The 15228-nt window shown below is 51.1% G+C and overlaps 2 protein-coding genes across 7 annotated transcripts in view; one reads left to right on the top strand and one right to left on the bottom strand.

The window, feature by feature from the left end:
- LOC309394511 (nucleoside diphosphate kinase 6-like) overlaps positions 1–15228 on the bottom strand; it is a 435625-nt gene that overhangs the window by 195177 nt on the left and 225220 nt on the right. The gene's annotated exons all lie outside the window — the stretch shown is intronic.
- The window catches only part of SHANK3 (SH3 and multiple ankyrin repeat domains 3), a 241380-nt gene that overhangs the window by 69236 nt on the left and 156916 nt on the right, over positions 1–15228 (top strand). For all 6 annotated transcript variants that reach the window (XM_081957745.1, XM_081957744.1, XM_081957742.1 and 3 more), the window contains exon 3: positions 12240–12443. In XM_081957745.1, coding sequence (XP_081813871.1) covers positions 12240–12443 — 204 coding nt within the window. The remainder of the gene's footprint in view (positions 1–12239; positions 12444–15228) is intronic.

Raw genomic sequence — 15228 nt, 5'->3', positions numbered from 1 at the left:
CAAAATGCCTGGGAGAGAGAGAGACCACCTAACATTGCTGGGCCCGCCCACTTCTCAGCCAGCCACACAATATTGTGGCTGTATGAAATGCCACGCGTGTCCATAGCCAACATGCCTCTGATGTCCCCACCAGCTGCCTTCGACGTTTGCCCACAAATCCAATCCACAACTTTTGACTCTTAACCAAGAATTGGGAAGAGAGGGGCATCACCTCAGACTGACAGGAGGGAAGTTCAAAAGGTGGGCTAGAAAGTCTGGCTTCAATTTAGAATAACATTGGAAGGGACCTGGGAGATCTTCTAGTCCAACCCCCTGCTCAAGCAGGAGACCTTGGCCTATATCAATCCAGACAAACGGCTGTCCCGTCTTTTCCTAAAATTTCCCTGTCTTGGAGCCCCCATAACTTCAGGAGAGAATCTGTTCCTCCCTGTCAGGAAATTCCTCCTTAATTCCAGGTTGCTTCGCTCCTAGATTAGTTTCCACCCATTGTTTTTTGTCTTGCCTTCTGGTGCTTTGGAAAATAAATTGACCCCCCAACTGCTCCTTGTGGCAGCCTCTGAAATCCTGGAAGGCTGCTATCATGTCCCCCCTAATCCTTCTTTTCCCTAGAGTGGCCCTGTGTAATTCCTGCAACTGTTCTTCGTGTGTTTTAGCCTCCTGATTCTCTTCGTTGCTCTTCTCTGCACTTTTTCTGGAGTCTTGGCATCTTCTTCATATACTGGCAACCCAAAGTGGAGGCGATATTCCAAGAGTGCTTCCACCCAGGCCTTGTAAAGCGGCACTGACCTTGATTCTCTCCCTCTGTTGGTGCAGCCTAGACTGCCTGGGCCTTTCTGGAGCTGCCCCAGATGGCTGGCTCCCATTTGCACGGCTGGGCGACTGAAGGTCCGGAGAATGGACCAAACCCCACTAATGAGACCCTGCTGGGTGGGGGATTCTGGGAGTTACAGCCCTGCTCCTTGTGCCCTGGCTGGCTTCCGGTCCGGAGGGTGTGGTGGGGCATTGTGGGTTTCCTGCTCCGCATGTCAAGAAGACTCCAGAGCCGTTTTAATTGCTTCACAAAAGCCCCCCCCCCCCTCCTTCATTTCCTTTCCTTTGCCAAGGAGCCTTAATTGACCAAGTTTCCCTTTTGTTAGCCTGTTAAAAAGCCTGCCTCAAATAAGCAGTTTCCCAGTTTTCTTTGGATTCAGCATTAATCCCACCCGCTTTTCCTGAATTAATGATTCTCACTCTCTTCTTGCCCAACCTGAATCGGTTCCTTGGGTGCCTTTGGAGCTTCTCCTACAAGGCTTCACGCTGGAAGGCCAGTCCTCCCCATACATGGATGGGTCCTTCAGGGGAGGGGAGGGCAGAGGGGGAGACATGGGGGCATCAGCGCAATGAATGTGAATTTGGACCAGGTTTAGCGTAGGGTGGAGGACCAGGGCCTGGTGTCCTCTGGCCCATGAGGTCACGGAGAGTCGGACATAACTGAGCAACTGAGCAACAACAGACTGGAAGAGGGGCTCTAGATCAGGGGGCCCCAACTCCCAGGGTGCGGATTGGCCCTGGGGCCACACCATGCTAGATGCTGATCCACACAAACAAGCAATGTCCCATCCATGGGAAGCAGGAAACTACGAAACGCTCCCCCCCCCCTTTCCGGTCCATGGAAAAACCTCTCTCCACAGAACGGGCCCCTGGTGCCCCAAAGGTTGGGGGGGTCTGCTTTAGATCAAGGAAAAGGGCCAGCAGAGGAGCTGCAACTTCGCTTTAAAAAGTGGGATTCTCCCTTTTGAGGTCTGGTGCTACCCAATTCCCTTCCGATGCAGCCCTGCGTTTTTCGGAAACTCTGTTTGGGAGGATTTAATTCACCCTTGGCAAAATCAGAAGCCTTCCGCCCTTAGAAGCTTCTGTTAAATAGTCAAGAGGGAAGGGGGGGGGAGGTTCAGGACAGCGCGTCTGCCCAGATGGGAATCTTATTGGGCCCACCAGAAGAGCCAGTTCTACCAAGTCGAAAATAATTCAGCAATCATTCTATTTCAACTCTGCTGGACGCCCACCTGTCTTTCTGGGAACAAACCGGGGGATTCAGCTGGTGAAAACCCCAGCAATGGTCCATCCGGTGGAACTCCCTGCTTCTTGGCCGGTGATTGGCTCACGGATTTCTTTATTGTACATTTATATGCTAACCATCTCACTCTAGCAGAGACTCGGGGTGGCCTCCAAAATGGTAAAAAAGATCATCCAAAACAAATATTAGCTTTCTTTTGAAACTTGTGCTGGTTTTTGTGATTTTTTTTAACTACATGTCCATCATGGGGTGGGATGGGGGGGCAGATGCCAAGGAAAGGAAAGAAGGAGAGAAAAGAGGGAAGGGAAGGGAAGAAAGGAAAAGAGAAGTGTTTGTTTATGGTAGCCAAAAATGATACGAAAGTGTTCAGCGTCTTGAGTTTTTGTTCCATTTCCAAAGAAGCTTCTTTTTAGCTAGGGGTCTTCGGTGGAGAAGTAGTTAAGAATTTGGTCTGGTGGATCTTTAATTTTCCATTTCTTTTGCTCTTCTAAAGTTAGGTAAGCCGCGTTAAATGAAAACAAATTAATTGCAGAGTGTGGTATGAATAAATATGACTCAGTTATTAGTTTGCGAGTGACTACAATTCATGTAAATTCTGCCTCTCCTTCCACCTTTCTTCTGTTCTGCATATGATTCAAAAAGCAGCTCTGGGCAGAAAGGAGCAAGCAGCAGCAAGGGCCAATTTGGCCACAGGTAGAGCTGGGGGAGATGCTCGTTCGGGGGGGGGGCAATTCCTAGGGGCAATGCTCCAGGGGATTCCTGCCCCTGCTCTAACAGCACTTACATGCCCCTTCACGGTGCTTTGCAGCCCTCTCTAAGTGGCTTACACAGTCAGCCTCTTGCCCTCAACAATTTGGGCTCTCCTTTGACCTCCCTCGGAAGGATGGAAGGCTGAGTCAACCTGGAGCCAGTCAGGATCGAACTGCCCAATTGCAGGCATCAGAAGCAGCCTGCAGTACTGCACTCTAACCACTGCGCCACCATGACTAATGCCAGGGGAGACCAAAGGGCGAGGTTGGGATTCCCCCTCCCCACTTCTTTCTTTCTCAAAAGACCAGCTCCTTCCTCTTTTCACCATCTTGTTCTCCAAAGCGCCTGACGGATGGAAACTCATCCAGGAGAGAAGCAACTTAGAACTAAGGTGGAATTTCCTGACAGTGAGAACAATTCACCAGTGGAACAGGGGGCTCCACCATTGGAGGCTTTTAAGAGGAGACTGGATGGCCGTTTGTCTGAAATGGTATAGGATTTCCTGCCTGAGCAAGGGTTGGACTAGAAGGCCTCCAAGGTCCCTTCCAACTCTGTTATTCTCTAATTCTGTAAATCTGAAAACAAGACTGATAGGATTTCATGGTGAAAGAGAGAATCGGTGATGAAATACCTAGAGGATCGACCCAAAGGTGCTTTTCCAAAAGACAACTGAATTTTTCTTAGGTTTCCCCCCCCCCCCCTGAACTGAAGTCTAGGAAGAAAAATGGAAAAGTCCAGTTGCCTCTTGAAAAAGCAACTTTGGGAAAAAACATGACTTGGATGGCTGAGATTCTCCATAAATAACTTCCAGCCATTTGTCTGGAGTGGTATAGGGTTTCCTGCCTGAGCAAGGGGTTGGACTAGAAGACCTCTGAGGTCCCTTCTAGCTCTATTCTCCAGTATTCCTCTGCAACAATTTGCAGGCTACCCCTCTGTGCATCTGGGGCAAATCCGTTTGTCACAGCCACCATCTTGAGGGCACTTTCTGCTTACAGAAATCTGCAGCTCTCCAGAATTACAGCCCAGGATGGCTTTCCTTTCAAGACTAAATGAGATTTTGTGCAATCCTGTTAAAGCATTGTGGTTTTCGTGCTCAGCAAAACTAATTCCTGCAAAGCATGATTACACCCCGCACCGACATCTATTCACACACAGAAGCTTTCCTCTGATCTACAGAAGCCGGCTAGGTTGGGTTTTTTTTTTTAAGTTCTTTTCTTTTTGAGTTTTCATTCACCGATCTCAGGTGCTGCAGGATATTTTCTAGAACCCTTCCCAGTTGGGGATCAGTGGGATCAAAACGAATCCTGCAACAACTCATCCTTCGCATTTCTAAAGAGTTTCCTTCTGCTTAAAAAGAAAGGGGAAAGGGACCCCTGGGAAGGATGGTCCGGCTTGAGTCCTGGAGTCAAACACCTCCAGGAAAGCTTCCTGCCTCCTCTAAGGAGGTCCTCATTTTCCAACCTCTCCTACAGCCCACAGATTCCCAGGTAGACCTTCATATCAACCGCATCTTAACCTGCTTAATTTGGGGATGGAGGAATCAACCCCCAAAGCTACCAAATGGGAGGTTGAAGCATCTCAATCTTTACTGAATGGGTTGGAGAAACCGTCTCTTCTGGGGGAAGAAGAACTTCCCAAGAACAAATGAGCTTCCTGAAATCTTGCAGGATTCTCCCCCCCCCCCCCCCAGCATTCAGGTATGGTTTGGGTAGGAGAACTTTCCATCCAGATGAAATAAGGCAGGGGTTAGAGTTAGGGTTAGGGTTAGGCTGGCTAGCCTGGGGGATTCTGGGACTTGAAGTCCACACAGGCCTTAAAGTTGCCAAGGTTGGACACTCCTGATTTCTTTTCTGATGCTGCTTTAAGGGGGCCACACCAACCTCGCCCTTAACATACCCCTTTCCTCTTGATTCACCACCTTGAGGGTTTTTATGCTGGGCCTGCAGCCCTGGAAGTACAAACCAAGGGATGGTGAGACGCCTCATCTGCCCTTGGATGATGGTCTCTTGAGGTCTTGAAGGAAGCCCAGAATGGTTGGAGGGTCCCATCGGCCCTCCAGGGCAGAATGAACCCTGGGAGAGGAGGAGTCAGCAAGTGTCTCAGGCTCCCTCCTGCCAGACATTTGGCAGTGCCCCCTGCAACTCTTCTGCCAGCCTGGCTGGGTTTCCCTGCATAACTCTTGGGCGCTCTCCAGAAATCCCACTGGGTCTTCCCAGGAGCTCTTCTTTGCAGGAGGCAGAGTCCTGCTCTGGCTCCCCATGAATGCTGGTTGGATTCTGAAGGAAGAAAGGAAAAAAGGCCAGCACCAAGCAAGCCCTGGGAAGTGGCAGCCAAAGCAGTGGGGCAATCCAGAATGGGGGCCAAACCGGCTGGTGAAGCGGGAGAGATGCCAGCTTGGGAGGAGGAGGGGGAAAGGGGGACTTGGATCCAAGTCCATGGGGCAGAAAAGCTGTGTGGACTTCTCCCTGTTTGGTCTTCCCAGTCCAGGAAGGCAACCCAGGTGTCCCTATAGGGTCTGTGAAGGTCCTCATTCACCCTCGTCAGGGGACTCCAAACTTGGCACCTTTAAGTCTTGTGGACTTCAACTCCCAGAATTCCCCAGCCAACATTCTGGGAGTTGAAGTCCACAAATCTAAAAGTCACCAGGTTTGGAGAGCCCGATCGGGATGATGGTTGTCCCACAGGAGCTTTTATTCTAAAGGCAACTGAACTGAATGATTTTTCTTTAAGACGTTTCGCTTCTCATCCAGTTCTGAAGTTTGAGCTGAAGAAGCTTCTCGGATTAGAAGCAAAACGCCTTAAAGAAAAATTATAACGTCCAATTGCCTTTATAATAAAAACAACTTTGTGTGCTCATATAAGGAGATAATTGTAGTCCTCACTTAGCAACCCTTCAAAGTTAGGACAGGCCTCCGAAAAGGATCTTACCGCTGGGATTGAGGTTCCAATATCCCTCCCCCCCAGTTGCCTGATTGCACTTTTGCCTCTCAGCACCTTTGCAATTTGTCTGACTGCAATGTACAACTTTTTCTGGAAACTGGTGTTTATCTTCACTTTTCAGCAAAGAAAATACCCATTGGGAACACTGGGTTCGCTTTATAACCTCCGTGTTTGCTTAACGACTACTGTCCCAAAAGTGCTTTTTCAAGAAGCAACTGAACTCTTCCCTCTCCCCCCCCCCCCCGTGAAGACATTTCACTTCTCATCCCAGACGCTTCTTCTGCTTTGACTGAATGGTGGAGAATGGGGGGGTTTCTATTCTTGCAGTCCTCTGGTCATTTGCGCTCCCTCTGAGAGTCCTTGAGGCCACTTGGAGGTTTCTCTGTGCTGTGACCTGGATGGCTGAGAACCTACATAGACACTGAGTGACTGTTGGGAGAGAGAAAAAGGTTGGGTGTGGTCATACGATGACCTGCTTAAGGGCCGGCATGACTTACAACCATCATTCTGGCTCAATTGGATGCAATAAGTCGAGGGCTAAAAAGTCAGGCCCCTCATTTAAACTCTGCCTGGGTGGGGAGGCTGATGTCCCAGTCCTGTCTAGAGTTCCCAGCTCAAAAGGACCCTTCCCCACTCCCTTTCCCCACCCCCTTGGCAGCCCAGCCAACACCCCACCAGGTTCCCAGCATGGCTGCCTGGAGAATTCTGGGAGCGGAAGCCCACCCGTCTTAAAGTGGCCACGGTTGAGAAACCCTGCTCAACGTGTCAGTGGTGCCCGTCCTGATCCTTTGGCCACCATTTCTCTTTCCTCTCGTCTGTTGGTTCTTCACCTAGAAGTACGCTTTGGTTTCTGGAAGCCGTGCAAGGTCCACCTGGACTCAGGAGTCCCAAAAGAGGTTTTCGTGGTCGGTTAGTGGCCCCTTTTCAACGTAACGGTCAAGCCAGCAGTTGGACTCTCCCGTCCACATTGCGTCTCCTCACCTGATCCGGGCAAATTTGTCCCAGCCGCTGATTCGGAGGTCCACAGCCTTGTCTCTCTCGCTCTCTCGTCATGGTGGACGTGTCTTCTTGTGTCCAGAAGTTGTTCTCCATTTCTGTTTGAAGGCTTCTGTGTCTTGTGTCTGTTCTCCTGCTGCAAATGTTCCTCCTTCTGTTTCTCTCTGAAGGAGCCAATCTGGAGCTGCTGCCAAATTTCTTTACTCTTCACCTTGCCTCCTGTTTATTTGGGGTATGAAGCAGGCAGAAGTTGTTCTTGTTACGCTTTTGGAAAATGCTCTTTTCATATAGAGGCTTGGTCCTCTTCCCAAGCAGCTGCGCCTTGCCAAGGGGGGTGAGAGCAGCTAGGGCTTCATCTCCTCCTCGTCCTCCTCCTATTTCTTTCTTTCCTCCTTCTCTTCCTCCTCCTCCTCCTCCTCCTCCTCCTCCTCCTCCTCCTCCTCCTCCCACCTTGATGCTGCATGGAGGGTGGAGAACTGCTTCTCTCCTTTTGATGCTCTGGATCTGTCAGGCTGTCCTTCACGAGGCTTGGAGGGAGCTTGGCCCCACTTGGGCCTTCAGGGGTTACGGCAAACACGTAGGCAGGCCAGTTCGGGAAAGGCAGCGGGGAGGTTGCCACTGTCCGATCCATTGATTGCCTTCCAGCAGATCTCATAAAGTAATATTATAGTTGGTTGCACGGTCAGCCAGATGTTCAGACTGGAGTTGGCATTTTTATCCACCTATCCAGTCCTTCCCAAAGATCTGGGAGAGGCAGATGTGGAGGTTTTGGGGTGTTAGGGGTTAAGTCACAGGATGTAAGCTATTTTGAGTGAAGTTGCCTTTTGCAATTGACTGAGGGTGAATTTGTCGATGCCGATGGTGTTGAAGTGGTGCTCCAGATGTTTCGGGATTGCACCCAAGGCGCCTGTGACCATTTGGCTCTGCCTTTGCTTTCTTTCCCCACAGTTGTTCTATTTCCGTTTGCAGGTCTTTGTGATCTCCCGTAGTTCTTTCCCTTCTATTCTGCTGCCTCTCAGTACCGCCACATCCACTAGCCACACTTTTTTTGTCTTTCTCATTGACAATTGTTAAATCTGGTGTGTTGTGTGGCAGGTGCTTCTCTGTTTACATTCTAAAGTCCCGGAGCAGCTTAGCGTCTTCACTTTCTCTGTTTTATGGTCCCACCAGCTCTTGCTTGCAGGCAAATGGTATTTCTTGCAGATCTTCCAATGCACCGTTGTTGCTACTTGGTCACATCGTTGCTTGCCGTCAGTCTGGGCGATCTTCTGGCAGCCAATATGCCAGGAAGTCCCCTGTTTCTGCAGCTTCTTTCATAGGCAGCACTTACGGTCTGTTGCTGACTTCTCAATTCTGGCTCTGTGTGCATTTTTCCTTAAGGCTTGGTCTTGTGCAGCCAGGATTAGTCTCACTGCCTCCCCTGCTATTTTTTTTTAATGTATTAGCCATTGTCTTCCTGTGACTTCTTTCCATTCTTCATTAGTCTTTCTTTTTTATATATATAAATTATTTATTTTTCTTTAGAAAGGACAAGACAACACATACAGAACAAGAGCAAGGAGAAAAAATAACAACTTTCCTTGATTTCATCAAGCATGTCGTTTGGTTACAAGTTTTTGTGCAGTGGTTTTTACAGTTAAAAATAAAATCGCTGGTTATCCATTAAACATAACTAAATATTTCATTGAGCATTGTGTATTCAAATTACCATTAGTATTCTTTCATTTGTGACAGCCCTAATTTTCATTAGTCTTTCTTGCAGGCCGGTTTGGTTTCCCTAGTACTCAGTAGACCTTCGAACAGTAGCTGAGACCTTGGATGGTATGGGGTCTCCTGCTTGAGCAGGGGTTGGACTAGAAGACCTCCGAGGTCCCTTCTGATTGTGTTATTCTGCTGTGTTCATTCTAGAGCTAAGGACAAGGCATCAAGCTAAAATAATCCCCCTGAGCGTTGGTTGAGGGGCTGGTCTTGGGGCAAACAATGGTTCCTCACATTTATTCCACTTGATTTTCGCTGGATTTCTAGCACAAGGGCTTCTGAGAATCTATCAGTGCCCATTCAGTGAAATGTCGGCGCATGTATCAAAATGTCAGGACGTGGGTTTGCTCACAGCCGCACGCCAGCCTGACACATGGCCGGTCCTGAGCCGTGTTTACCTCTGCGCCAAGCCGGTCTTCAGCCAACAGGCCTTTTTCCGCTGGGGTGGATGCAGGGTGATGCCTTCAGACAGCCGGTATTCTGATTATTGTTTCCATTTGCATCCCACCACCTTCCTGCCCAGATGGCACTGAGTAAAGTTGGGTGGGAATAAAAATATTTTTCTTCACACAATGCAGAATAACCCCAATATGTCTGAGGTGTTTAGGTACATTGAGGAATGTTTACAAGTGAGATCAGGCTGCCATCCTCTCCCCTTCTTCTGTGCCAAATATCCAGTCTATGAAGGGGGCTGCATTGGAAGAAGGGGTGCCAGGGCCCTTGACCTGCCTGGAAATGAACCGGTTCAAAAGCTCATTGCCAAAACTGGACACCTTGGTCACGTTGGGTCAGGGCTCTGCCCCTCTGCCCACCCCCCCCACCCAGGACTTCTGGAGGCCAGCTGTTCCACTGGTTAATTGTCCCCACTGTTAGGAAGATTCTCCTTAGTTCCAGGCCGCTTCTCTTCTTGATTAGTTTCCACCTGTTGCTTCTTCTCCTGCCTTCAGGGGCTTTGGAGAAGAGGTTGACCCCTCTTCCTTGGGGCAGCCCCTCAAATATTGCAACACCGCTATCATGTCCCCCCTAGTGCTTCTCATCATTAAACGCCCAGTTCCTGCAATTGTTCTTTGCATGCTTTAACCTCCAGTCCCCTAATCCTCTTTGTTGCTCTTCTCTTCTCTTTCTAGAGTCTCCGCATCTTCTTCTGGCTAACAAAACTGGGTGCAGAATTCCAAGTGTGGGCTCACCAAGGCCTTATAAAGTGGCACAACCCCTTTGTTATGTCTTGGTAAGACCACATTTGGAATATTGATAGTGGAGGAGAGATAGTAGGACTTCCAGGTAACTGGTGAAAAGTAGGGTATGAAAATGGCCCAGTTGGTCAAGAAGGGTGTGGGGGGACTAAGTGAGAGCTTATTTGAGGGTGTCTCCCCACATGTTTCCCCTGTCAATCCCCCTCCCCCCTTTTCCTCTTCTTCGGTAGAGGCGATGAGCGTCCTCAGCTAGCAAGCCTCTGCATTATTCATTTTCATCTCGAATTCAGAGTTTGCTCTCTCTCTCTCTTGCTGTTCCGAGCTTTCAATCTATAGATCTCTCTCTCTCTCTCTCTCTCTGAGTCTCTTTGATAAAGCAGCAACCAGCCTTAAGGAGAGGCGTAATTATCTTGCTGGGCATACATCAATCCTAAATACCAGGAAAAGGGCCCAGTTCCAGTCCTCGCCTGGCACAGGGAGAGGAGCGATTTCTCAGGGAAGGGGTAAAGAGAAAGGGGGGGGGTGTTTATTGTTTTTAGGGATTTAATGGTCAATGCCAACACATGGAATTGCACCCCGTTAGCAATCGCCAGCCAGAGCAAATCCTCCATAAGGTGGAAGGATCCTTGAACCAGAATAATGGAGCAGAATAAACAGAGTGGGAAGGGACTGTTCAGACCCAGCTCCCCAAACACGACAAACCCTCCGTAGTTGAAGCAACGATTCCTTTATTAGGAGCCTCGGCAGCCCCGGTGAAGCGTTTCTCTTTCTCACACCGCAGGCTAAGGAGTCGCTCCCTCCGGCAAGGAGAGGAATCGTCGTCTGCCAGATCTATTCATCTCCGCCCCCTGCCTTTGATCCCCAGAGCTAGGGTGGGGCTTTGCTAGCAGCGGTGGCTCTTCCGTCCCAAGGATGGGCCCATAGATTTCCACTGCTCTCCTCTCCTCTGCCATCTGTGCATCCACGCATCAGGCACTGGACCCAGCTCTTCCTCCTCTTCCTCATCAGCCACCTGTGACTGTCCAGTCTCTTCTTAAAAACCTCCAGGGTGGGAGGCTCCTCCACCTCTGAAGGCAAGCCGTTCCAATAATTAATTGTTCTTTCTGTCAGGAAATTTCAGGGCATATTCCAGGGGTCGCCCCATATAAAGAACATTGCAGCCATCCAGACGGGGGTGGAGAAGAGCTGCTAAGTCCATCTGGCTCCACAGGAGCTTCGGAGTTTCTGAATTTTGTCTTCTGGGGAGGGGAACATGGAGAGATAGCCTCGTGCTCCCCCAAATTAGCTGCCTGGTTCCTGGGAGTGCACCCCCCCTAATCCCCCCCAAATAATGACACACATCCGCTTTCCTCTGAGACAGGCAGCAAAACCCATCCGGGGTCAGGGCGCAAAGTTGTAGCCTCTCACAAACTCTGTGTCTGTGTGCAGAGCCCCTGGCCTTTGCTTTTCAATCAAAGTTGTTAATTATATCGTATCGGAGGGTTTTGTATTCCTTTAAGCCGCCTTGAGTCGCCATGCACAAAGAAGCGGCAACAAACATTTCCTGAAATAATAAATAAATAGGGGGCCCTTGTGTCCAGTGTGCCCGATTTTAAGACATTACTTCTTTTTGGCCCAAGTTATCAGAGAAACACCGCAGTCGCTAAGTGAATCCTGCTTCCCCCATTTGGCTTCGTGTGTCGGAAAGCCGATTGGGAAAGTCATCAATGGAAATTACGTGATGATGATGATGATGATGATGATGATGATGATGATGATGATGATGATGCAACCATCATTTTATTTATTTTCCCCATTTTTGAACCACTTGCCTCCTTCGGAGAGGGGATTCTGGGCAGCTACGAATAAAGGTTGTAATGTAGAATCTGTATATGAAAACCTTAAATCACATTCTGACGGGCTGAGACCATCCACACAACTCCAGTATCTGACCTCTTTTCTTCTTCTTCTTCCCCTAAAGAAGGCTGAGCTCCGGTGGTTAGATGGGCCAGAAGTTGGTACAGGTAGTCCTCGACTTACAACCACAACTTCCATTACTAAATGAGACATTTCTTAAGTGAGTTTTGCCCCCTTTTAGGACCTTTCTTGCCGCAATTGTTAATTCAGCCACACCGTTGTTAAGTGAACCCAGCTCCCCCACTGACCAAAGGCCCCAGGACCCAGCAACGGTCATAAATGCGAACCCGTTGCCAAGTGTCCGAAGTTTGACCTGGTGACCGGGGGGGGAGGGGGGCGTTGCAAAGGTCATAACTGCAAAAAACGGCCATAACAGCCACCCTTTCCCCGTGCCGCTGTGGCCTTGGACGTTGGCCTGGGGCAAGTGCAGGGCCTCCTGTGTCTGAGGAGGAGTCTTTTTAACATTCGTATTTTATTGTGGGGGTTTTTTCAAACGCGGGAGGGACATGGGAATGGACCCTGCAGTTCCACCTTGGCCAGGCGCCAAGCGAATGTAGATGAGGTTTCAATGTCCAGCTGGGCTGAGCTGTGACCCACCCTGCCTGGATGGCTTCTGACAACCCCCCCCTTTGCCTGTCTCCCTCCCTCCACAGAAGTGTCTGCGGCTGAACCCCGATGTCCCCATCTGGACCTCCAAGCAGCGCATCCTTTGCACCCTGAACCACAGCCTGAAGGACGTCCTCAACTATGGCCTCTTCCAGCCGGCCTTCAACGGCCGGGCGGGGAAGTTCCTGGACGAAGAGCGGCTGCTGAGGGAGTACCCCCTGAACCCGGACACCCCCGTCCCTTACCTGGAGGTACTTGTGGGCACAGCCGCCTTCGGGGGGCTCCCCCCACTCCAACAGGCCTCTCTTCTCCTGGGCTCAGCAGCTCTGCGGTGCTCCGAGAGAGGGTGGCTTAGAAAAGGGGGCCTGGCTGGTAGAGGGGTGGGGCCTGAGGGGTGCATTGCTGGGAGACCGGAGGGGAGACCCTCCCCCTCAACTCAAAGCCCAGGGAACCGGCCTTGCAAGGTCAGGGCTCCTGTAAGCAGAGACGGAGGAGTGGGATCCTTGCTCCTCTCTGAGCTTGGTGCAGACATTTCATGACCCAAGCTAGGTAACATCATCAGGGCTAGGAGGAGGAGGAGGAGGAGGAGGAGGAGGAGGAGGAGGAGGACGACCACTGTGGGCTAGAAGGGGGGAGGGGGGGAGGAGGAGTGTGGGGTCTTGGTGCTCTCTAAACTTGGTTCTTTTCATGCAGACATTTCATGACCCATCTAGGTAACATCATCAGGTTTAGAAGGAAGTGGGATTTGCAGAAGGGAGGAGGAGGAGAAGGTGGAAGAGGAGACTACAAGATCCATCCTTGGTGCTCTCTGAGCTTGATGGTTTTTGTAAACATTCGTCCTGAGTGCCAGGACAATGGGCAATGCAAGATGAAACCCAGCTCAGGGAACACCAAAGACCCCCCACTCCAACCCTCAGCTGCACATCTTCTCCTTTAACGTTGGGGCCGTCCTGGGGCCGAGGAGGGAGTTCTTCCCCAACCTCTGGAGGATTCTGCAGGGCTCACAGCCCTCCCCCTCCCCCAGCCCATCTGCCCAGACCGCTCAGGGGTCAGGAAGCCCGCAGGAAGCCCAGGCTGGGGGTTGGGAACAGTGCTGGGGGGCTCCTGGGGGGGTGTGGCAGAGCCCTGCAGCCGGAGGTCAGGCAGCTGCCCACACAGCCTCCCCTGAGCCAAGCCGAGGTCCGCTTGGGCTGCCTTCAGCCGGATCGATCTTGAGGTGGGCCGCCCAGGGGAGCCAGGCCTCTGTCCAAGGGAAGAAACAGGTCAGCTGTCCAAGCAGGGCAGATCTCCTGGCCAGAGGATCTTGTTCCCCATCCCTTGTTTGGGAGTGGTGGGCTCCAAATGGAACTGCACTGATTGACACACACACACACACACAGACACACACACACACACACCCCGGATGCTGTGGGGCCTGGGGGCTGCTGCCATTAATTCTCCTGCGGGCATCCAGCAGCTGTTAAAAGCCCATCTTCAAAGCAGGATTGGCACTGAGCACCAGCAGGGCTGCACCTTGGAGCTGTGTGGTGAGTTGCACAATCACAAATCCTGTTGCCAAGGACCGTAAGAGGCTGCCGATCGTGAATCTCTCCGGGTGCCCATATCTTCTCAGATTGCCAACGCTCAAAGCCTCCCCTGCCCGGTGCGGCTCTTCAGCCCCGCTGCAAAACAGCCATTTGGCAGCCCGTTCAATTGAGGGAGGGGCCCCCCAGCAGGGAAGGCTGGGCCTGGGGGTGGAGGGCCTGGGAAGGAGCGCTTGGACGCCTCGTTTGATTGCCCCGTCCCTCTTCTACTCCAGCCGCCTTCTGAGACCCTGCCGGGCTCTGTGTGTAAGAGGGGTGTTGTGTCTTATTTGCACAAGAGAGATCCAAAATCCCGCTTTGCCAGGGGAAACCTGAGCTACCGGAAGTAAACTCTGCAAATTACCTTCCGCGGGTTTGCAAGAACACCCAGGAGAGGCAGGGAAGGGCTCCATGTGCCACGATCGAGATTTGAACATCTGTGCCTCCCCAAAGGTTCCCCCCAACAGTCCTACCTGGGCTTATTTTGCTTTATTTCTCTCGTTTACAAATTGTCCTCCACCCAGATTTTCCCCCTGTGAGTTGCACGTCTCAAAATAGGACAAATATTATGTAATTGTAATAGCAGTTTCCAAACTAAGCTGTGGAAGGGCCCAGGAGGTGACTAGAGGAGAGCCCGGCTGGGGTCCAGACCTCCTTCCTTTGCTGATTCTTCTGAGTCAGTAAAGCACGAAGGTCTATCGGGATCTGTCCCCCCCCCCCAACTCTCCGGTTGCAAAGTCTCCTCAGCTGTTAATTGTTGCTTCCACGGATGAGCATATCAGGGAGGGAGGGAGGGAGGGAGGGAGGGAGGGAGAAAATGGATGATAGGCAGGGAGATAAAGTTGATAGATTTATTTTATTGGTTTATTAAATTTATATTCTAGCTATCTTGTTGTCACGCAATTCTGGGAGAGAGAGAGGGAGGAGAGAGGATGATGGTGGTGTTGTGGTGATGATAGGATAAAGGGATGGAAGATGGATGGATGGATGGATGGAGGGAGGGAGGGAGGGAGAGAGATGAGAGAGGGGGGAGGGAGGGAGAGGGATGAGAGTGGATAGATGGAGATAGACAGACGGACATTCAGACAGACTGGCTGAGGAATGAGAAATTCTGGCTCAGGAATTCTGGGAGTTGAAGTCCACAGGTCTTAAAGGGTCCACAGTTGCCCACCTTGGCCAAAGGGGCACCACAGCTTGGAGTCCCCCGTCCTTAAAAACGGCCCTGTTGGTTAGCTGTGCTTTACCAGCTGCAGCCCTGGCCTTCCCATGGCCTTGAGAAGGGGAAGCCGTGGGGGGAGCCAGCAGTGTGTGGGGGGGGAGAGCTGCAGGCTACCTCTGCAGCTGGCCTGGGACTGTGTGATTGATTGAATCCGTGGGTCAGCGGGCAGCAGACTTTCCATTGACCAGCGGCCCAAATCTCTGGAAGCTGCAGAAGGGCAGAGGGCCAGAAGAAGAGGCCAGAAGAGGCTCTCCC

Source organism: Natrix helvetica, assembly GCF_964273705.1.
Source record: "Natrix helvetica genome assembly, chromosome: 6".
In the NCBI taxonomy this organism is placed as follows: Eukaryota; Metazoa; Chordata; class Lepidosauria; order Squamata; family Natricidae; genus Natrix; species Natrix helvetica.
The sequence above is the reverse complement of the archived record's forward strand: the minus strand, read 5'-3'. Positions and strand labels throughout refer to the sequence as shown.